This window comes from Lissotriton vulgaris, chromosome 6 (genome assembly GCF_964263255.1).
Source record: "Lissotriton vulgaris chromosome 6, aLisVul1.2, whole genome shotgun sequence".
NCBI lineage: Eukaryota > Metazoa > Chordata > Amphibia > Caudata > Salamandridae > Lissotriton > Lissotriton vulgaris.
The window spans coordinates 1,229,647,532-1,229,670,538 of record NC_141694.1 but is presented as its reverse complement, the minus strand read 5'-3'; the positions used below and the strand labels follow the sequence as shown (position 1 = coordinate 1,229,670,538).

The window sequence follows — 23,007 nt, the reverse complement described above, 5'->3', positions numbered from 1 at the left end:
TGAAGTGCCTACAGAGGAGGCATTGGAGCAGCCTACAAACAACTCAAAGTAAATAAAATATATAGTAAATAAAATATTTACTCAAGCAAGGAGCATATATTGCCACTATTTATGACTTTCAGCACTTTTTTACACATCCATTAATAAATGTTCTTTTGAGAAGCTCAAAGAAAAGAATGCTTACCACCTGGCTGCTTCAAAACAACAACACATGTTAACCAAAGTTGCTGATCGTATGTTGTCAGTGGTTGAGATTCCAATAGAAATGGTCCAACCTGAAATACAAGCACAAGGACAGCATATTTTTTTAGATTCCAAAACAAATCATTTCTGCACTTTGGGTTAACTTTAATAAGATTAGGCTCCCACCACCACTTGCTGAACCCCATTACAGACAGTCACAAAATCAAGGTATGCTGCAGTTAAATGAAGTATAGTGTAGATTCTTGTGTGAACAGTCAGGTTTTAGTTCTCTATACCATGAACATTATTCAGCAAGAGTTTTCCAAAAGGATTGAAGGAAAACCGTTATTTATACTAAAGTGAAATATTATTACAACTAAATCTGGCAAATGAATTTTAAATAGACAAACCGCTCCAACACAGTGAACTTAACTAACAACATGAGTCAAGAGTCAATGCAACAGACGGATTCCTGATGTTAAAATTCTCCAACATGAGAGGACATATTGTCAAGTGGTCTTACTTGAACTTCAGCAGTGATACTGCTGCTTCACAAAAAAATAGGTTTAAAGCAGTACATTTGATTCACATGCCATTTCATTCAAAATATGGTTGCTGATAACAGATGTTCATCTGACGTTAATCAGCCTCGTTACATTGGGCAAACCTTAGTAACAGAACAGACTAGCTAACTTGCGACATATATTAGGATTAATTGCCCATGTACAAAATAACCAAATAGGTTATATATTCTCTACTTCCCTACCTAGATAAGTGGAGATGTGATTCAGTGGCAGTGGGACCATCAATCCTCTTTGACCGAGGTAAAGGACAGGAGGATGAGTCTATTAATCTGCAGGGCATGACCAATCTTGAAGCACAGTGTATCAATTGCTCTGAAGGGCTTTCGCTCCCACATAGCATTGATAGTTTAAAATGTAAAGTAAATTGAAAAGTAAATACATTTTTGTAAATGCCTTACATGGCACACTCTTAATTGTTACATAATCCCAAAAGTTTCACATTTTTAATTTTTTCAGCTCACACAGTGCCCGTGAACAAAGAGGTTTCACTTCTTGTTGCCCTTGCCCCAAGCAGCCCAGCTGCTGCCACTAATCTGATGTGGAATAAGGTGTTGTAGCTACTACTTATGGAAGAATGCATTCAGTGTCAGAAATCTGCTGAGGGAGGCAGGAAGCATGGAAGATTTAGGGAGGGTTTTTAGGTGAGTGCAGGATGTAGGTCCACTAGACCTAATACCCCCTGATGGTGCCCCTTCTATAAAGAAATAACACAACCTGCAAACAGCCTCCTCCCAATTAGTTCTGCTAGCACAAAAGGTCATGGAAGTGGAAATATATAAAATTGTAATAAGACATCGATCCAACCTGTCTGATTCCGTTCTACTAAAACCCCTTCAAGGAAATCATTACTCACTTCCCTCTGCTCATTATCTTTCTTTTATGCCAGGGACTGTTGCCCCTGCTGCTCGCTCAGGAGGGTTACCGAGATATGTTATAAACATGGATTTAAGTCAGACTGCAACCTGTCATTGCTATCTTTAGCTGAAAGTTCCTTAATCTGCCCGATCTGTGTACTCCTGCAGCCACTGCCAGAATCAGGCATACAACAGATGAATGTATTATCACAACAAAAATGTAGGTGTATGTATCTGCCGAGTAATGGAGGCTGTAATCCCACAGTGATGAATTTAGTATACTAAGGGTGCCCAAACTACATAGCAAATACATGGGCCATGCCATGGCGGAATTTTATTGGCTTAAGACTGCAAATATACCCAAATTGAATAATAATCGGAACAACTGTTTTATCTTCCAAGCCTTTCTACAGTGATTACTTACATGTTTTTTTATCGAATTATGAAATGTATTGAAATACTGTAAAGTTGATAGTATATTCTGTTTTTTAAAGAGTGATTGACGTACAAGGTAATGATACAATTTGTGGTTGGTCTTAATGAAGGCTCATCAAATAGATATTGGAGCTGAATCGGCTGTGGACCCTGGAACCACACATTGTACGCCAAAAACTGTTGCCAATGTAAAAAGGCAACATTTGTGCAAAAGTAAAATATTTCCATTTTACAAAGAAATCTGCAGTCATCAGAAAGTGTTCCCTTTCCTTTCTTCTAACTTCTCTCTGAAAATAATTTTGAGGCATTCTCATTTACTGAATTCTTCCTCTAAAACTGCTCCTCACTACCTCAGCGCATTTTTCTGTAGTTTCCCGCCACCCATCTTGGTATTGTTTCAGAATATTATTATGTTAAAACATTACACAAATTAGACATTTGCTTATAAAATAATCCAAAGATCTGCAATGTGCATTTAGATTTCTAAGTTAAAGAGCTGCTTAGAAATAGATGGAACTCTACAAATTGAAGAATTATTTTCAGTTCTCACGTTAGTCGCAGATACATAAATTCACATTACTTTTGCCCAGGTGCCCGAGGTCGACAAAACACTCCTGTATCTGTAACGCCACCAAAACCCGGGTCATTTTAGGACCAAAAGGCAGACTCAGACAAGGGGATAAAATAAAAAGAACATATGAATGTTTCCAAAAATTGGAGATTAACTGTGCAGGTGTCTAACTCACGGAATAAGCTGGTACATGCCAAAAAGTGTTAATTGACATACCAACATTAAATACATAAACTTAAAGAGCAAAATAAGGAGAGGAGGGGCAAAGAAGCAGAATTATACAACTACAGTTAAGGCAATCAAAGGAATGAGCCTGAAATTAGGACTTCTTGAAATCCTCTGTCACTCTAATGCATCTTTTAGACCTGGTCTCGGCACTAGAAAACCTCTCAGAAGCAGGATGCAAATGGAGTGCAGCCTGCATACTCAACTCTACTAAACCTTTGCAGGTTGCACTATAGAATAGTAAGGTGCTGTGCATGTTTTCATTTCCTCTTTCCTAAAAGGTAATGGCTGAGATGGAGATGTGAGGTAGTGTGCAGCCCTTCCTTCCTCAGTCATCACTGTCCGCCATCTCCACCACACACCATCCTGTCAGAGTTTCGCCCACCCAATGGCTCTGGCATATTTGACCGGAGCTGAGAGCAGATTCTCTCTGGCTGTGCCTCTGCGCTGTAGCCCGAAATCAGAGCGGAGTTTGAGCTAATGCTTTTGTTACTGTATCAAACTTAGCCTAAGTGCAGACTTCGTTCTAGACTAGGTGAGGAAAGGCAGAGGCAACAAGCTGAGGTAGCGGCCCTGGAACAGGCCATTTTGAGTCGGGAAGAGGAGTACACAACCCATAAGACTACCGTCACCTTGAGACGGTTACTAGATGCCCAGAAACAATATCGGGAACTGGTGACCAATGAGGCCAGGACCCAAGCCTTAGCCACCTTCCATAGACTATATGATGTGGGGGACAAGTCCGGAAAGCTACTAGCATGGCTCAGCAAAAAAGAGCGGGCGGTAAGATGGATAGACACTATCGCTACTGCTGACGGAAAGGTGGTCAACTCCGACTTAGAGATAGCAAAGGCTTTCGCGACCCATTATGAGGCCTTCTACGCCGCTCGAGACCTAGCTACCCCTGAGGTGGCCCTCCAATACTTGGAGGAGACGGCTCTGCCGACCCTCCCCCCTGAGGCCATGGAGGCATTGGAAGCGGACATAACGTCTGAGGATATCACCAATGCTATTGCCAAACTCCGGCCAGGCAAAACCCCTGGCCCAAATGGCTTCCCAGCAGAGTTGTTTAAACGCACGGCAGACCTTTTGACCCGACATCTTCAGGGCCTCTTCACGGGTGCCTATGAAGATGGAGAGCTCCCCCCAGACCTTGCAATGGCCACTATAATACCGATCTATACAGAGGGCAAACCACGAGATAACTGCGCCTCCTACAGGCCGATCTCTCTGCTCAACACAGAAGTGAAACTGCTGGCAACCATCTTGGCTACCCGTCTGAGGACGGTCATCACAGACCTCGTACACCTAGACCAGTTGGGCTTCTTGCCTGATAGGGCAACGAAATTGAATCTGAGGAGAACCCATAATTGGCTCCAGGAGGTGAGGGGAAGAGGTGACCCCCATTGGTTCCTCTCCCTGGATGCCGAAAAGGCTTTTGACGCAATCCATTGGCCCTTCCTGTTTGCAGTGCTCCAGAGGTTTGGATTTGGGCCAAAGTTTATTGCTTGGGTCCGGTTGCTCTATACTGGCCCAGTGGCCAGGGTGAGGGTCAACGGGAGGCTCTCTCGGGAGTTCCAAATCCAGAGGGGGACTAGGCAGGGCTGCCCCCTGTCCCCTCTCCTCTCCTCTCCTCTTCACGCTGGCCATTGAGGTGCTCGCGGCCAGAATTCGACATAATGAGGACATCCATGGCTTCACTAGTGGAGACACTGCACTGAACCCTGAAAAGGTCTCGCTATATGCAGACGATGTTTTGCTCTACATCACTAAACCGGAGGACATGATACCGGAGTTATTTCGAGAGCTAGAATGCTACGGACGGATGGCAGGCCACAAAATTAACTGGCATAAATCTATACTATATGACCCAGGGGGGCGCAATCAATGAGGGAGACTACCGGAGGACCTGATAACAACAGAGGGCTTCCAATACCTGGGCGTGTATATATTATTATTATTATTATGTTTCTTATATAGCGCCTGAATCGACCCCCGAAGGGGTATCTCCTCGCTTGCCTTGGGAACCCTTCCTGGCTTTTCCCAGTGAGATAGCCCCTACAGGGCATCCCCAAGGTGAAAGCCAGGCATCCCGCCGCGGGGGGGCCGTTGTGGAGATTAAGCAAGCTTAATGCCCAGAGTTGCAGAGTGTGAACCCATGATTAGGTCAGGCACCGAAGCGAGAATTATCGAGTCCATGGACATTTGAGCTCAAGACCCTGCCGCGTTGGGAATTGAACCCTGGTCCCGGGTCTGACCTCTGCTTCAGGGTCTGCCTGCTCTAACCAGTGAGCCACACTTCTCCATATAACAGCGGATAAGACCCTCTCGCTCCAGAGAAATCTGGAACGGATCATATCTAATGCAGTGGCAGATATGGACCGCTGGAGGCAGCTCCCACTGACACTTTTGGGCAGGGCAGCTATGTATAAAATGATCATCCTACCGAAATTTTTATATGCCCTACAAAATGAGTACTACCCATTACCTGTGACAGTCTTCACCAGGATTCATGCGGATCTGAGATCCTTCCTTTGGCTGGGTAAACAGGCCAGGGTGGCCCTGTCTACACTTCAGCGACATCAATATAGCGGATGGATCTCACTACCGAACTTGGAGGCCTACTACTGGGTGGAGCATCTGACCCCAATCAATGACTGGCTCCATACACCAGCGAACCACCCAACGTATGCACTAGAGAGGACTAAACTGGCGCCTAATAACATACTAAAATATTTGTATGGGAGTGGCAGAAGGGCCTCCCTCTTTCCAGCCACGTCTATAACGCTTAGGGCATGGACTAGAGCTACGCGTCGCATGGGGTGGGAGAGGAAGCCCACACGACAGACACCACTGTGGCACTGCCAATGGTTAACCGAGTTGCATAAGCTCAGAGGATTCAAAAGGTGGGATGATATCGGCATCTCCACCATAGGCGACGTGATAGCCAGGGGGAGCTGAAATCGTTCCAAGTCCTCCAGTCGGAGTTCGGACTGCACAACACACAATATCTTAAATATGCTCAATTGAGACACGCCTGGATAGCCCAACATATTACGCTCACAGACCTTCCTGAATACGCGCCATTGGAAGGGAGGCTCCTGCAAGAACAGGTGGTGGGAAAGGCGGTGTCCCTGACATACAAAACATTGACTAACCATATGCTGGGCGACTTGAACAAACTCAGGCACACTTGGGAGGCAGAGGTGGGGGAGATGGAGGACTTAGACTGGGAGATAGTTCTGATGCACCCCCGGGAGGTAGCAATTAAATCTAGATTACGACTCATTCAATTCAACTTTCTCCATAGGACATACTTTGACAGAGTGCGTCTATGTAAGATGGGGAGGATAGACGAGCCACGCTGCCTTCGGTGACTCCAAGAGGAGGGGGATTTTTTTTCACACAGTGTGGTCCTGTAGTGTAATTCAGAAATACTGGACCCAGATATTTGGGGAACTGGAGGATGTCCTTGAGGCTTCACTCCCACGGGACCCCAAGTTAGCGTTACTTGGAATGACAAATGAGGTGGACCTGACTCGCCCATTACTCACTTTCCTAGCCCTTGCGTTGTTGGTCGCCAAACGAGATATTGCAAAACGATGGGGCTCGCCGGACCCTCCAGATCTGGAGGAATTGAGACGAGGGTTAGACCTATATATGGCGGCAGAGAGGGTCACCTACAAGGCAAGGGGCTGTCCAAAGAAATTCCGTAGGGTCTGGTCAAAATGGAGACACTACCATGGGCTGGATGGGGGAACATAGGAGGCTTTCAAATGGCGGGGAAATGGGAAGTAACTGTGGGACACAATACAACTACCTTTAAGATCACGACTGACAATGCTGATCCTGTAGAGAGCCGTATTCCACCTGCTCTGAGGAACGCGACCGTTCGGATACACGAGAGGGGAGGGGAGGAAGGGGGCAGGGATGAGGGTGCGTGACCAATGTATCTCTAGTTTTAAATACCTGAACACTGTGAAGGCTCCTGGCTTGTATGTCTTCTATTGTCCATTTGGGGGGAGGTTTGGGGAGGGGGGTTTTGTTATTGTGTTATCTAAAAAATAAAAAGCAGACACAGGAATTGCCTGGGAAAGCTTACAGCTAGCTCAGCTCTGGTAACCATACCGTACAAATTCTGTTCGCCGCCCAACCCCAGGGTTGTGGGCTACACGGCTGTGTATCTCTTTTAGACAAGTGAACCACCCTGACTGTGATGCATTCCTGTGCCTTCAGACTGCTCCATTTATGGGCTCCTTGTGTATCTGCAATAAAAAATGTTAAAAAAAATAAAATAAAAACTTTGCCTAAGTGCCTCCCAAAGCCCTGCCCAGTACCCAAAGGCACTCCCCTCCACTGAATCTTTTGTCCTCATGACAGCAGCACCTGAGAACTGTAAGAGACACACTAATAACCCTGACACAAAGACAGCAGTTTCCCTGGAGCCTGAAATGCTGGCTGTCTAATCCACTTAATCAGCAGCCTATCTAGGTGCGTTCACTCAGAGACTACATTATCTTTTCTCTCACTACAAAATTAAGGAAATTTCTATCTTTCTCAAAATCAATGACTGAATCTGGTACTATGCCGAGCCAGCCTGTTACTTTAACCTGTGACTCTCTAGGTACTAGCCTTTTTATGGTATATGAGGAGGTCACTGTTACCATGACCTCCCAGCTTCCAGGCCCTGTAAGCAGCGCAACAGACCAAGCGCTGAACCGAACGCCTATCCGGGAATTCAAACATTCTTTTGAGGAAACACACATGCATGTTTGCCAGCTATGATGCCTCCTTCATTGGATCAGAGTGCCCTTCTTATACGGATAATCACGCACCACTCATTTGAGACACGTTGCTCCCTCTAAAGCAATATTTTGCCCTAGAAAACCTCTATTGCAATCAAACCTCAAACAAGCACTGGCCAATCAACTAGGTGTGGGTTTAATGTACCAGCAGCATCAGCATATTACAATAAGACACAAAGGGACGCCGCCAAATGGAGTATACAGATAAGGGTAGAATTGTAAAGAAGTCCTTCATGGATTTCCATGCAAGCACTCATGTCAAGGCAGAAGGCTACACCAGAACCACCATCACTAGGTGACAGAAAATACTCCAATGGGCTGAGGAAAGACATGATTGCTAAAGTCTCAAGCCAATGGCTGAAAGGGATGCACTTAAAGAATATTGTAAGCAACTGGTCCTATCAACAAATGTGCTGTCTAACCCCAGAACGGATAGGACAATGTGTTCCATAGCTAATCAGGTTGCACTTAGCATACAACAGATTGCTAGAAACTCTTACCTGTGTACTTATATTAGTATCTATTTGTAAAGTTGAACTCTCAATCACTTTAGGGCCTGCAAGAAAAAATTAGCAGAGTCAGAATCAGAATCAGCTTTATTCGATTTCAATCATATAAAATCACAAAAGTATAGTACGCATAAAAAGAAACTTCTTGAATATACCTTTGATTTAAAAACACATGTACAGTAATTCTATGTTTCCTCTATTTACATATGCACATAAGCAATGTATATTTAATAAAAGTAATAAGACCTATTTAAAACTATACAGTGAGAAAAAGCATTTCAGAAATATACAACCAGACAAGCTTTCTAAGGGAGTTAGATATCAACCGTTTTCCTTACTCTCAACATGCTTTTTAAAAAAAACGGTCATGACTCCAATACAGTAGACGCTATTCAGGGATTGTAGATATAGAAAGGCGGGTCGGCATTGTCTCCACCCCCTCCTTAATAAGGGCCAGATCCATCTTAATCTCTCCTTAACGCACAAGCAACTTACCTTCGGTAACGATATATCTGTAAGAAACAGTAGTTAGTATTAGATTCCTTACCTTAGAATATCCCCAGGCGTCAGACTGGATCCGGAAACTTTTGCGTAGCAGTTCCCTTGCGCGTCGGTAGGCGTCGTCTGCATCATTGGCGCCGTGATGACGTCGGAGTACTTAGACTCCGCCCTCGCGCGCTGACGTCAGTTCTTATACACAGCTTTTTCGCGCCAGAAACGCAGAGCCATGATAAAAACCAACACTGGTGCCATGAAACTAGGGCCCTGAAAGGGAATGACCTGAACCCTAGTTATCGGTTCGCAGAACGGGGAGGATGGATGGGGCGGTAAGGAATCTAATACTAACTACTGTTTCTTACAGATATATCGTTACCGAAGGTAAGTAACTTGTGCATTTGAAAGAAACAGGTTAGTATTAGATTCCTTACCTTAGAATAGATACCCCAGCAATACCAAACCCGGTGGTGGGTCTGCGAACCAATATTCACACCAGAAAGTCCTGGAGGTCGGAACGGCCAAAGAAGCCAACCCCCCGGACTTGGCTGTCCAGACAGTAGTGTCTTGCAAACGTGTGCCAGTTATCGGACATTTCAAATGCCAATCATGCAGTGTCTGTGACCTGACTGTAAACACCAAAGAATTCCGATTTAATGGCCAAAGCCATCAACTCACGCACCACTCTAACTGCAAAACCCAGAATGTCGTTTATGCCATCCGCTGTCCATGTGACCTACTCTACATCGGCCAAACCACCCAAATGGTGAAACAACGCATAATTCAACACAAAAGTAGGATAAATTGCAAGGTATTAACTGCTCCACTAGTTGCACATTTCCTGGAAAAAGCACATGCGGACACAGATCTCAGATGGATTGTCATCGAGAAACCTACATTACCCGTTAGAGGTGGCAACATGACCGCCCTCCTCAACAGAGCAGAATGTAAATGGATCTCTAGAGTGGACTCGGTGAACCATGGGTTAAACACCTTTGATGAGTGGAACAATACTATTCTCATCTGAAGTGCAACCTGAGCCCTGGATATCCTTGAAACCCCCTACAGTCACCTTGTACACACATGCAGCTCTCATGCCCAGATATTTCTACAATCCAATCCGGCATGCATGCTGAAATTTTACATATGATAATGTTACTTGTCTGAGCCTGCGTGTATGTTTACTCTGCAGTCCCCCTTGTCCAAGACTTATTGTGGAACATTGATTTTTGTAAACAGCCACCTACCGCTTGAACACGGTTGAACTTTATACAGCTGTTCTCCACATCGACTTCATTCTTGTTGATTGATGCTTACATTACCAGTGCCAGACTAGAGGATATTTAATGCCTGTAAGCAACTGTAATAATTGTGTTCGCCGGCTGCTTATATGTAAATGTATATATTTCCTGTTAATTGTGAATTGCTAATGACACATGGTCCGCTTCACAGGACCGAGTCACCATGATGCATCTCCTTGCATCTTATTTACCACCGCCCTGCTCCATCTTAGACACTGGCAATCTGCCCTGACTCGGCTTCCTTGGTTGCCATATCAACCAGCCTCTGTTTGGAATACGCGCGCGTCTTTTCCTTTCCTTTCCTAGTGACCAGAGTTGCCGCGGTAACCAGCAGCCACTCCCCCTACCCCTCAGTGCGCGCGCAGTGACCCGCCTCCCGCCCCGCCCCCCGCCCACCGCTTCCTTCAACAGCGCTGTTTTGTCCGCGCTCCGCTCCCGCATTCATTGCCTGAAGCTACACCCTGGAATCACCCACCCGGCATACCTCTGATTGATTCAGGTAAGACACCTTGTACACCCACCAGCCACCCCCGTTGGCTACTTCATTCCCAGAGTCCCTTGAAGGCCAATGACTCCCTTCTTCTCTTTTTTCCCCCTCCCAGACGCAGATATTCACCGTCTACTCAAGACACCCCTGCTTTCAGGTAAATCCAAAGCCACCTCGGCTCGACTTACCTTTCCTCCATTTACCGCCCTCCTTAACATTAACTCCTTTCTGTGCAGCTCCGGACCTTAATTTCCAGCCCTTCCGACTGCACGACTTTTGACAGCAGCGGATTTGTAAGTTTACCGTTCATCTACGCTTGAGCCATGCTTTAAGCTACTGCTTCCTTGCCCCCCGCATAGCCCCCGCTGCTACCCTCCAGACCTCCGCTGAAGCGCCAGGCCCGGGTTCTCTGCCAGCCCTCTGCCTCCTATCAGAGACCCCAGACAGTCTTGCCTTTTCCAGCGCCCGCGCTTGTTTTTATTCTCTCCCTCCGCAGCGCCAACCCAGACAGTTTTGCTGGTTCAGCGCCCGCGCTCAGTTTCCAATCTCCCCTTGCAGCGTCAACCCGCTAATTAACGCTAGTAGTCTGTTACCCACCAGAGACCCCTGACAGCTTATCCCTGCTCCTGCAGCGTCTCCCATTATCCCCTTAATTGTAGCGTCTCCACTAGCGCCTTCCCTAGGCCCTGTCCCCGGCCGCGTGCCGCACTGCTCCTTACCCACTTAGAAGCCTGGTATCTCCAACAGTGGCCCTTGTTGCCCCTCTGCCACCCGAGCCTTGTCCCAGTCAGCAGCTCATATACTGCTAGCCACTCGCGCGCCCGTCAGTCCTTAGGTTCTTCCCTGACTCGTCCTCTCTTACCCCACAGCACTGTCTTCCCCCGACAACCCCGTCCTGATGATGATCCCGAGTGAAGAGGATCGAAACGCCGTCGACAATACAGCCTAATTTTATGGCGCTTTACCTGTTTTGTACTCCTGGAATTGAATCTTGTTTTAAGTGATTACTACCTAAATCCCTGGAGCCATTACTCTGTGTATTTTTCACTGTCACTTTGCGCCGACCACGCTGTTTTCACCCCTGCACTTGCACTACCGTCACTACTCACTGTACATATTCATGTATATACCACTTGCACCAAGTGCCACCGGGTTGTCACCCCATTTATTGTATACAGTGCTGCTTTAACTGTATGATGTTGCAAAAAGACCTGCCTAGCTTTCTAAATGGTGAATAATACCCGTTTGTCCTCAAATTTACAGTGACTCCTTTTCTTTTCAATTGTAATGCATATTGCATACATCCTTTGAACTGTCTTCCTATTGATACCTGTTGGGAATTGTTTACACTTACAGTCTACACCCATCCCAACTTGGTTTATGGGTTCCCTCCTGTTTATCCTATACTTGCAAACGTGTGCAGCGCGGCTCACGTAGTTGCCTGACAGATGTCCTGCAAGAGGACTCCCCGGCCCAGGGCAGTAGTAGCTGCCGTGGCCCGAGTGGAATGCGCCCTCAGCCCAACAGGAGGCTCCTTTTTATCCAAAGAGTAGCATGCCTTGATGCACAACACGACTCACCGAGAGATGGTCCGTTTGTGCACCGCCCGTCCCTTCTTAGCGCCCACGTAACCAACAAAGAGTTGGTCATCCACCTGGAACTGGCGTGTGCGATCCAGATAGAATGAGAGCGCACGTTTTGGGTCCACACAGTGGAGCCGCTCTTCCTCTTCAGAGGGATGCGGCGGCGGAAAGAAGGTGGGAAAACTGATGGACTGCCCGATGTGGAAGGCTGTGACTACCTTAGGCAGGAAAGAGGGTCTTGTCCGCAACACAACCCTGTCCGGATGGACAGAAAGGAAAGGAGGTTTAGAGGAAAGAGCCTGGAGATCACTCACTCTCCTGGCAGAGGTGATGGCAACCAGGAAAGCAGTCTTAAGCGTAAGAAGACGGAGAGGACAGTTATGCAGCGGCTCAAAGGTAAGTGAGAACCAGGTTCAAGTCCCACTGGGGCATCACGAAAGGAACAGAGGGAAACATATGAGTGATGCCCTCCAAGAATCTATTTACAATCGGGGACTTGAAGAAAGAAGGCTGATCAGGTAGCCTTAAGAAGGCGGAAAGGTCAGAAAGGTAGCCCTTGATAGTGCCCAGAGAAGAGCCCTGCTGGACAAGAGAAAGAAGGAAGAGGAGAACCTCAGAAAGAGGGGCAGAGAGTGGATCCACAGCCTTTGCTGTGCACCATGCCACAAATCTGTTCCACCTGCAGGCGTATACCGACTTTGTGGAGGGACGCCTGGCTGCCAGAATCACATTTCAAACTTCAGGAGGCAAGTCAAATGGCCTCAACTGTCACTGCTCAATCTCCAAGCATGGAGGTGGAGACTGGACAGGTTCGGGTGGAGGACCGTCCCCTGCTGCTGCGACAGAAGGTCCTCCTGAAAAGGCAGACGAATCGGGGGATCGACTGACATGCTGAGTAGCTCAGGATACCAGTATCTCTGTGCCCAGTCCGGAGCCACAAGGATGACTTGGGCCCGGTCGCGCCTGATCTTCTTCAGCACTCTGGGCAGAAGTGGTATAGTCGGAAAGACGTACAACAGACCGCAGATCCACTTGTGACTAAAAGCGTCTCCGAGCGAGTGCCGCCTTGGAAATTCCAACACGCAGAACTGATGACATTGCGCTTTCTCTTCTGTGGCGAATAGATCGAACCAAAGCTCTCCCCACTGCTGAAAGGGGCCTTCCGCCACGTCAGAGTTCAGACGCCATTCGTGATCCATTATGCACGTTCAGGTGTTGTACCACCAGGGTCACGCCCTGATGTTCCAGCCACTGCCTGAGGCGCAGAGCCTCCTGACATAGGGTCCACGACCCCAACCCGCCCTGTTTGTTGAAGTACCACATGGTGGTGGTGTTGTCCGTGAAAACATGCACTACACTCCCCCAGACAGAGGGGAGGAATGCCTTCAGTGCAAGCTGGATCGCCCGCAGCTCCAGAAGGTTGATATGGAGCCGGGACTGCGACGACCCGAATCCGGATCCAGCGGGACCCTGCGGCGTTGGAACTGAAGTCGCCGGGGCCGAAGCACCCGATCCCGCGTGGGGGCCCAGTCGGGCCACTTGGCCTGAAGGCGCCGCGGAACCCGACGGAGGAGTGAGTGACCTCATGGCCCTGAGGAACGCCTCGATCTCCTCCGGCGTCGCGTTCTACCCAGGGACCGGCGGGTATGGAGCAGGCCGCGACGCCTGCGGCTCCGGTGGAGCCGCGTTGTCGCCCGAACCCCCGGCCACGTCGTGCGAGCGTCTGGGGGAGTTAGAAGAGCGATGACGCCTCTTCGACTTCTTGTGCCTCTTACCTGAGGACTTCGAGCCCGAAGACTGGTGTCGACTCCCGGAGCTATGAGGACGCCGACCCGGCGACCGGTCCCTCGACCTCCTCGCAGACCGGGACCTCGAGCGGCGCGGTGCCGACTGCCGGAGCTCGAGACGCTTGCGGGACCGCTCCCGTCTAGCTTTGGACGTCAGGGCTCAGCAGTCGGAGCAGGACTTGTCGTCGTGGTCGGGGCCCAGACAGTGAAGGCACCGGCGATGGGGGTCGGTAACCGACATCAGTCGGTTGCAGTCGACGCAGGGTTTAAACCCGGGCATCCCTACCGGTACCGTTGAGTCGATAGACTTCGAGAAAAATGATCAAAAAGGATCGAAAAAGTTAGTCAAAAATTGACAAAGGATTCTACTTTTCCGGATCGGCGCTTGCTGGCGCGAAAAAAGAAGAACTGACGTCAGCGCGCGAGGGCGGCGTCTAAGTACTCCGACGACATCACCACGGCACCAACGACGGACGCGGAGCCGCAGACGACGCGCAAGGGTATTGCTACTCAAACATTTCCGGATCCAGTCCGACGCCTAGGGATATTCTAAGGTAAGGAATCTAACACTAACCTGTTTCTTTCAGATATAAAATTTACAACTTAAGATCACATGTGTAGTTGTTTGTGGAGACAAGTCGTCACAGGGACAGAAACATAATTCTTTAGACCAGTTGTTCATCTCTGGGTAGCTGATTAACCGGTGAAAAATTCCAAATCTAAAACGGGTTAAAACATATCTGTCATATCCCCCCAGACAACATAAAAGGTAAGCTTGTATATCATATGTTATCAGAGTCAATTGACGCTGGACTACTGATGATTAGCAGAGTCAGCATTAGATGTTTCTAATAACAAAGAAAAGTCATTCATTTGTACATACTACAAGGCCACAACACCTCTTCAGGATAGTTCTTGATTTTGTCCTTTACTTGAGAGGGTAATCAGATATTACCCAGGTTCCACTCTTACTTTTGGATTGTTTATTAGGTTTTATGCAGATAAAGGCAAGAAATATAACAAGAATTGTGAAAGGCAATGTCTGGGTTTCATTAAGTTATGACTAAAATATTTAAAGCCTGCAACATCGAAAAAACGAAACAGTAGATTGCCTTCTCAGTTTGAACACTTCAACACAAATGATACACAAGCAGAATAAATATGGTGGCAAACCACTGAACTGGTCACTTCTAAGCTCAGTGGGAGTGACAATACAACTCAACTAAGTCTCCCAGCTGGAAGCTGGATTGGCAGTCTTGATACGGTCAATGATGGACTTAATGAATATGATGAAATGCCGACACAATCACTATTTTCTTGACCCACTAAACTTTAATGCCTAGAGATGTATGAGAGATATAATATACTATGTGAAATCTTTATATGAATATACTACTGTTTAAAAACTGTTCTTTTGGATATAGAGCACTTCTATTACGTGGCTAAAATCACTACACATACATATCAACCATGTTGTGTGTATTAAACACCCCTACTGTTCCTGTTCCACCAAGACCTGTAGAAATATTTGATAAAGTGAACTGAGTTTCTATTCCTAAGTTCACTGTATGTCCCCAAAAAAATTTCTATGACAATGTATAGATATATTTTTTAATTTTTTAGTCGACACTCCATTTTTGCAATCATGATATTTATGTGTACGTTCAACTGTCCTTTCAACTCTACACACCCCTCTTCCACTGACACTCAATGTTTGAAGCATACCTCCTTCTTTCCGTGGGATATTTGGCCTGGGTTACTTTTCCGGGCGTTATCCCTTTATCCATTCTCTCAACTACATGCCAAAATCTTGCATCCTAAGGGACACCTAAGCTGTGCCTCCTTTTCACAATGTGCTAGTTTCTGTGAGCATTCCTTTTTCATTCTGGTAGGATCCAGCCAGTGTTTAGGTTTTTGGCCATTCCTTTGTGCACCAGGCAGAGCCGTTCCTCAGCTAGTTCCGCGGTCGCATGGAGAAATCGTTTCTTTGGAATGGTAAAGGCGGTCTGAGTCTTGATGGTTTTCGTCCGCTGGTGGAGGGGGTTTTGCGACAATGGCTACCGCCGACAGTGCTCATCATCCTACACTTAGGGGGCAATGATTTGGCAGCAATGGGCAGGAGTGCCTTATTTGAGAACTTGATGGTGGAAGTCTCTTAGTTGGCAAAAAGATGTCCAGGGGCTATCATCGCATGGTCTCACATCATACCTAGACGTGTTTGGAGATCACGGCGGTCAATAAAAGGCATGAATGAGTCAGCCAGGCGCCTCGATTACAGGATGAGGCAGCTTCTCAATACTGCACGGTTAAAGTCGACTCCCCATGGGTGCTCCCATGGGGAGGCCATGTTTCATGGGGTTTGGGTTCACCTGTCAGACAGTGGTCATGAGCGTTTTGTTGAGAAATTTGGTGGCATTTGCAATTCAGAGTTTGTCGCAACACTAAGTCACCCGATCTTGGGGTAGGGGAACCACCCGGGTCGGGGAACCACCCAGGCCTGTGTCAAGGGAGAAGTCTTGTTTGGGCACAAAATAGTTGGACAACCTAGCATCTGTAATCATAGTGCAGACGAATTCAGGATGGAATTAGGAAGCCTTTGGCTTAAACCGGGGCTGGGGGTGCCGTGAGGGTGTAGTGAATGGCTCGGGACACGCGCTACAGCGATTGTCCTTAGCCTTCCACGGTACTCAATTACTGGGCCCCGGAGGAGGTCAGGGGATGACGACTGCACCAGGGGACCAAGGTATTGGCCTGGTTGCCCAGGCCCATCCCCCACTGGGTGCCAGGGGGATCCCTTTTTGGATTGGCTCTGGCATTGTTGTGTTTGGGGGTCCAGATTTCATGCTGGCCCACGCTCCCTCTATCTTGAGGGGCAGGTGAGTTCGACCTTGTGATATACAACTTGTTTGTGATAGGGGGATCACGGTCCATATCATTCTGAATAATCAATGCCATGGTGCCGGGGTGGGAGGGGGGGGGGGCTCAATCATGACTGTGAGCTCTGTGGTTAGGAAAAGCCATGTTTTAATTCCCCTGAGAATATGATGTTTTGATTTTGATGTGAATTTTGTAAATTGTAAATATGAGAAGACTTATGGAGAATGTGTGAATTTTGTGTTAATAAATACGGCCTGAGAAATAGGTAAATTCTCTAACGCAGGAATGTTGTCAGCGTGTCTCCATTATCCTATGCATTGGTCACTGTACAACCAGGCAGTGTGGGGAGGTGGAATGGAACCCCCTTTGGTGGAATGTTTGGGACAGGTCTTGAGACGGTCCCCACCTGTTGGCCCAGGGGGCAATTCCAACCGATAGCGGGCCCCCAGGACAGGTGCGGGCCGGATAGAGGCCAGTTCCGGGCAGCACAACAACAAAGAGCAGGTCTAGACTGACACAAAAGCAAGTTTGGACCCCTGTTATATTAACTGAGTACGGGTAGCATATAGGCCTTCTGTACTTTATCAAACACTGCATAGGGAGAAAAAGGGAGACACTGCATATTATAAAAAAATTCCAAAAAGATAGGTGAAAAAATAGGTTTAAGAGGCAGTCCTCATGTGAGAGTCAAAACATAATTCAATGTTTCAAGATTTGTCACTATCCCACAAGATTATTCACCTGTAACAGCAACACACCCTTACGTTCCAATAGACAGGCTATCCAACAGTTAAAACCTTGCAGGAACAGAAGAACAGTATTTTCAATGTAGAAAGAAAGTGATTTTCTGGTGAGTGAATAGAAGAAAATGACAATTTCAGATCCTATGCTTATAAGACCAGTTTAAAATGCAGTACAATAGACAAAATATCAATCACTGTTACTGGGTAGGTTGTAAGAGGGCAATGGCAAAGAGAGTCAATATGTGATAGTAGAGGTAAGAGTTTTATGGAGTGTTACTGCATCACAATATAGCGTTCTTCAAAGACATGAGTATACAGCTCTTTCCTGGACTGGAGCACTCCTCATACAGGGATATCATTCAAGAGCCTAGATGCAGAGATAGAGCAGGCCAATTGCTTTTTTTCCTCCCTTTCTTCATCTCCAATTCTTTGATATCCTGGCTGCTGGTGTACCTGCAGCTGCCAGAGGAGATGATAAGCTTGTCAGAGAAGTAGGGGTGTGGGCAGCAATGGCCTTTAAAAGAATACATACAGCTTGTTCAGAAGACGATGTGAGCCTGCAAGAGGAGCAAGTGGAGTTCCATCATGGTGGGGTAATGCAGTCTCTTCTGGGCCTTAATGATGCATCCTGCAGGATGCTCTTAAGGAGGACGGTGTTTGAGGTCTGGGAGGTTGTTTATTAGTGCATTGCCACTAAACAGATGCAAAAGTACAAGGCCTCGAACTGCAATTCCGAAGTCGTGTTCTGGGACTAATAGTTTCAGATTTCTGAAGTAAAGATAGCCTGTAGCATGCTGGTACTGCTCCATGTCCAGCAGTTGTCGTTGGAAGAGTTATTTTGATTAGAGATTGGATTTGTTTCAGAGTTACAAATTTGCTTTTTTGTGGTACCAAACACAATAAAGATTGGTTATTTTAAAGTAAACAGAGGAAATCAAATTCTGTGTTTGACTTTAAAAGTCTGATGTAGTTCAACAAAAAGTCAGACCAGCACTGCATTGGAATCTTTCAAAAATGACAAACATACTTCTGAAAAGGTGTGAGGTAGGTATTCGCTGTTGCCCTTGACAGCTCCTGCAGAAGTGGACACCAGTGCAGTGTCTCCTCATTTATTTATTTTGAAAGTTTTCTATAGCGCGAACATGACCACCAGGGGTATCAGAGCGCTTTACAATTTATACATCATGAGGGATACAGATACATGCAATCAAGACAGAGCCAACAAAGCAAAATATATAAAGTCATGTAGAGCAAAGGGAATCTCGTGACCATAGCAGCTGGGTCACAGAACTGCGACTGTGACTGTGACCTCAGTATCCACTGGAATAGCCCATCAGAGGCAAAAATGTCTTCATCAAGAGCACTTTGACTTCCTTTTTAGGTCTCGCCTGGGCAAGCGCATGCGCTGTACTGGCAAGACATTTAGTAACTTGGTTTTCAAAGTGCTACCAAAGGCTTTTGCTGGCCTCAAGCGTGCGGTTACGCGCGTGTGAACGTGCACAGCTGCCATCCGGTTTTCTGTAATGGCTCATTAGGCCTTACATCCTTACAGCGTGTGAATACCCTCCCCTAGCTTCTCCCACTCCCTTTTCGTCAGCTTCATTTTCCTTTTCATTCTCCTCCACCCCCTTGCTCTCTGATCTTTCCTGTTCGTGTTCCCCTTCTTCCCGCCCCCCTTTGTTCATGTTCACTTGATCGCGATCAGTTTTACTTTCACGGGCGGCTGCGTCTCTTTCATGGCCACGCGGCACTCTGAGCACACTCGCTGAGAATGGATATCCGCTTTTAAGCAATGTCTACGACAAGGACAGCATCGCTATTACTTCCCTTTTGTTACCTCATTCACAGAGAAACGTAGCCTCTAGTTCTCCACCAAAACTCTGTTTTAGACTCACAGCTGTGGTGGAGTCTTTCTGCAGTCTCTATGGTCACTCTGAGCATGGCGCGTGTACCAAACAATAACGTACGCCCGGCGCATTTTCGGTGGGGGTGAGTTACAGACTTTATGGCTGCCTTATCATTCTTCGTATTCGACCCTCCTGGTACCTCTGATCACCACTTTACACGTTTCCAGCCGGACCAATTTGGAGTTGGAGGGGAACCTGGGCTTACAGAATATCATCCGATGCGTACTTTACTGTGCGGACGGACTTCCAAACCCGGCTTTCCCACTTGATAACCTAATCTAACTGGAAATGTGTCTTTGTTACCTTATTGGTCAAAACGTTGTATGCTTCGAAACAGTCAATCATCAGAACTAAGCACCATACAAAACAATTTGAAAAGTTGATATTTGTATGCAATTGAGTGCCCTCCCTCTCAGCCTATTTCCGCTTATCCGGCCCCATGAAATGTCTCCTAAGCCTCGATATTTTGTCTGCCTTTCATAACCCCCTTATAGGGTGGTCGTTTGCTCCTGTTCAGCGTGCATCGCTTCCCTATATCAAAAACCCTTTTGTGACCACTAATTTATGTGATATGTTGTACATATTTAGAGTGCTCCATAACAACCTATATTTAACTACCGAGTGCTCATTGCTCTGAAGTTTCTTGGTGGGTGCGCCCTCCTGTCGCAATTCGAGATGTCCACCCACTGTGACTCCTCTGCTTCGGTCTTCATGCAGCAACCGCCGGCCGCACCGGTACATGATGCAAGCATCCCACTAAGGTATGACTTGTAGCAACAAACCTGCTCCCTTTGTAGATGGCCCGAGTGATAAGTAAATACATTCCTGTGCCGTTATTAAACAGTGACAGCTGTCAGACAATGACAGTACATAAGTAAGGCTCCTGTTTCTCTTCTCGATAGAGAACTGCATTTATTGCATTGTAGTTTTATCTGTATAGCTCTTCGAAGCCCTAACAACGGGCATTTGCAGAGTGATAACATGCTACTTCTGGGGAGTATTGGGTGGAAAGCGTGCTCTTCTTGTGACTCGTGTTTGTATGGTTTCAGCGTCTTACGTGTTTCGTTATCATTAATGTATGTCTGCGCCTTGGTGTGTAGTGAGGCGAAAAGGAGCGAGACATAATACGCATAGGCTTGTGAGAGTTGGGATGTGAATAAAGATACATTCAAGAATGTTGTGTGGCCGGTGTTGGAAGTATTTTGTATGTGTATACCAAAGGGCCTGCTTCCAGGCTGAGCTGTTAAGCATATAGCTGCGAATAAGCTTGGAGTGGAGTAGTGAGATATGGGTGTACAAGTGGTGGGGCCCACCAGCCTTATGGTAAATAGTGCCAGTGTTACTTGGGCATGATTCCAAGTCTTGTGTCTTCCTCTGCCAATGCTTTCAATAACAGTAAGTAGTCCTGTTCTCTCCCCATTTACTACCCTGGGAAGAGCCACCACTTCACTGTCTTGTGTCGATTATAGTACCCGTTCTTCACTGATGTAAATTGCCATGCTGGGTTTAAACAAGACTGAAGTCTTCCAGCAGTGATTCTCCCCTTGCATTTAATACAGCCATAGCCGTTTTGTTCGCCCTGAGTTGGCAGGGTATGCCCAGACGTGGGTCCCTTGCTCACTCTGCCACTGGATTTAAAATAGCCTGGCTGATGAGTTGTGAACCCGAAACCGTTCCCAGAATGCTTGTTTCCGGTCCAGGGAAGACATGGCTTGGCAGTTCGGGCTGGACTGTTCCCATGAAGCACAGGGTCAGACTGATTTGCATATGGCCATGTCTAAACTGGGGTGGTGGAGTGCGCTAAGGAATGATGATGGATTGAACCCACATCAATTAACTGGGGGTGAGTGTTTGATTTGCTCAAACGCTCCATCCATCATCCCCTTTGGTATCGCTTTGTTCGCCCTGAGTTGGCAGGGTATGCTCAGACGTGGGTCCCTTGCTCACTCTGCCACTGGATTTAAGATAGCCTGGCTGATGAGGGTTGTGAACCCGAAACCGGTCCCAGGATACTGGTTTCCGCTCAAGGGAAAACATGGCTTGGCAGTTCGGCTGGACTATTCCCATGAGGCACAGGGTCAGACTGATTTGCATATGGCCATGTCTGAACTGGAGTGGTGGAGTGAGCTAAAGAATGATGATGGATTAAACCCAGATCAGTTGACTGGGGGTGAGTGTTTGATTTACTCAAACGCTCCGTCCATCATCCCCTTTGGTATCGCTTTGTTAGCCTTGAGTTGGTAGGGTATGCCCAGGCGTGGGTCCCTGGCTCACTCTGCCACTGGATTCAAGATAGCCTGGCTGATGAGGGTTGTAAACCCGAAACCGGTCCCAGGATGCTTGTTTCCGGTCCAGTGAAGACATGGCTTGGCAGTTCGGGCTGGACTGTGCCCATGAGGCACAGGGTCAGACTGATTTGCATATGGCCATGTCTGAACTTGGGTGGTGGAGGGAACTAAAGAATGACTATGGATTAAACCCAGATCAGTTGACTGGGGGTGAGAGTGATTTGCTCAAACGCTCCGTTCATCATCCTCTTTGGTATCGCTTTAGCCGCTGTCACAGGCAGCCCAGGAGCTATACCCAGATGACAGCTCAATGCGGTCACAGCACCTGAGAATCTGGCCTGTGTCCAACTCAGCCTTCTCTCGCATTCAGCGGTGGATTACGCTGAATATTTTCTGTCCCATTTTATTTTCATTCTTCCCTTTTTCTCTCCCTCCCATCTGCCCCTTCACCAATTTAGCTCCCTCCTGATTTCTTTACATGCACCTGTCTTTGTTATTTCTGTCTCGTTATCTCTGTCCTTTTGCTTCTCTCACTTTTCTTCTCTTTTCAATTTTTACCATTCCTCCCCTCTTTCAATAATGTCTCCATTGTTTCTTAACTCACTCCTCCTGACCCCTTACCATCCCCACTTCCTTCATCTCCCGTTGTACCTTCCCCTCTCACTCCTCCACATTTTGTACCATTCCCTCCTCAATATTTGCCTTTATTTGGGTCTTTCCTTGAGTCCCCCACCCACACTCTTTTGCCTCCTCACTCAGCTTCTCAGCTCTCTTCTATACCCTCCTCTATACCCCCTCTCTTCTTTAGCTCTCTGTGGCTCAATCAATCAATCAAGCAATCATAACACTTGTAAAGCGCACTACACACCCGTGAGGGTCTCAAGGCACTGGAGGTGAGGGGGGGGTCCTGCTAGTGATCGAAGAGCCAGGTCTTGAGGAGTCTCCTGAAGGCCAGTAGGTCCTGGGGAGAGTGTTCCAGGTCTTGGCGGCGAGGTGGGAGAAGTATCTGCCGCCGGTGGTCGCTCTTCGGATGAGGGGGACTGTGGCGAGGCTGGCGGGTGGGGGTGTAGAAGTTGAGTCGAGAGTCGAGGTATGCTGGGCTGGTCTTGTGGAGAGCTTTGTGTGCGTGAATGAGGAGCTTGAAGGTTATCCTCTTGTTGACTGGGAGCCAGTGCAGGTCTCTCAGGTGTGGTGTGATGTGGCTGCAGCGGGGGATGTCCAGGATCAGACGCGCTGATGTGTTCTGGATGCGTTGCAATCGCCTCAGGAGCTTGGCCGACGTTCCTGCGTAGAGGGCGTTTCCATAGTCCAGCCTGCTGGTGACGAAGGCCTGGGTGACTGATCTTCTTGTCTCGGTGGGGATCCACTTGAAG

The 23,007-nt window shown here is 47.3% G+C and overlaps 1 protein-coding gene across 2 annotated transcripts in view; it reads right to left on the bottom strand.

Moving 5' to 3' along the window:
* TMEM181 (transmembrane protein 181) overlaps positions 1-23,007 on the bottom strand; it is a 395,254-nt gene that overhangs the window by 187,153 nt on the left and 185,094 nt on the right. For both annotated transcript variants that reach the window (XM_086927323.1, XM_086927322.1), the window contains exons 3-4: positions 8,158-8,213; positions 185-275 (exon numbers count right to left, since the gene is read on the bottom strand). In XM_086927323.1, coding sequence (XP_086783449.1) covers positions 185-275; positions 8,158-8,213 — 147 coding nt within the window. The remainder of the gene's footprint in view (positions 1-184; positions 276-8,157; positions 8,214-23,007) is intronic.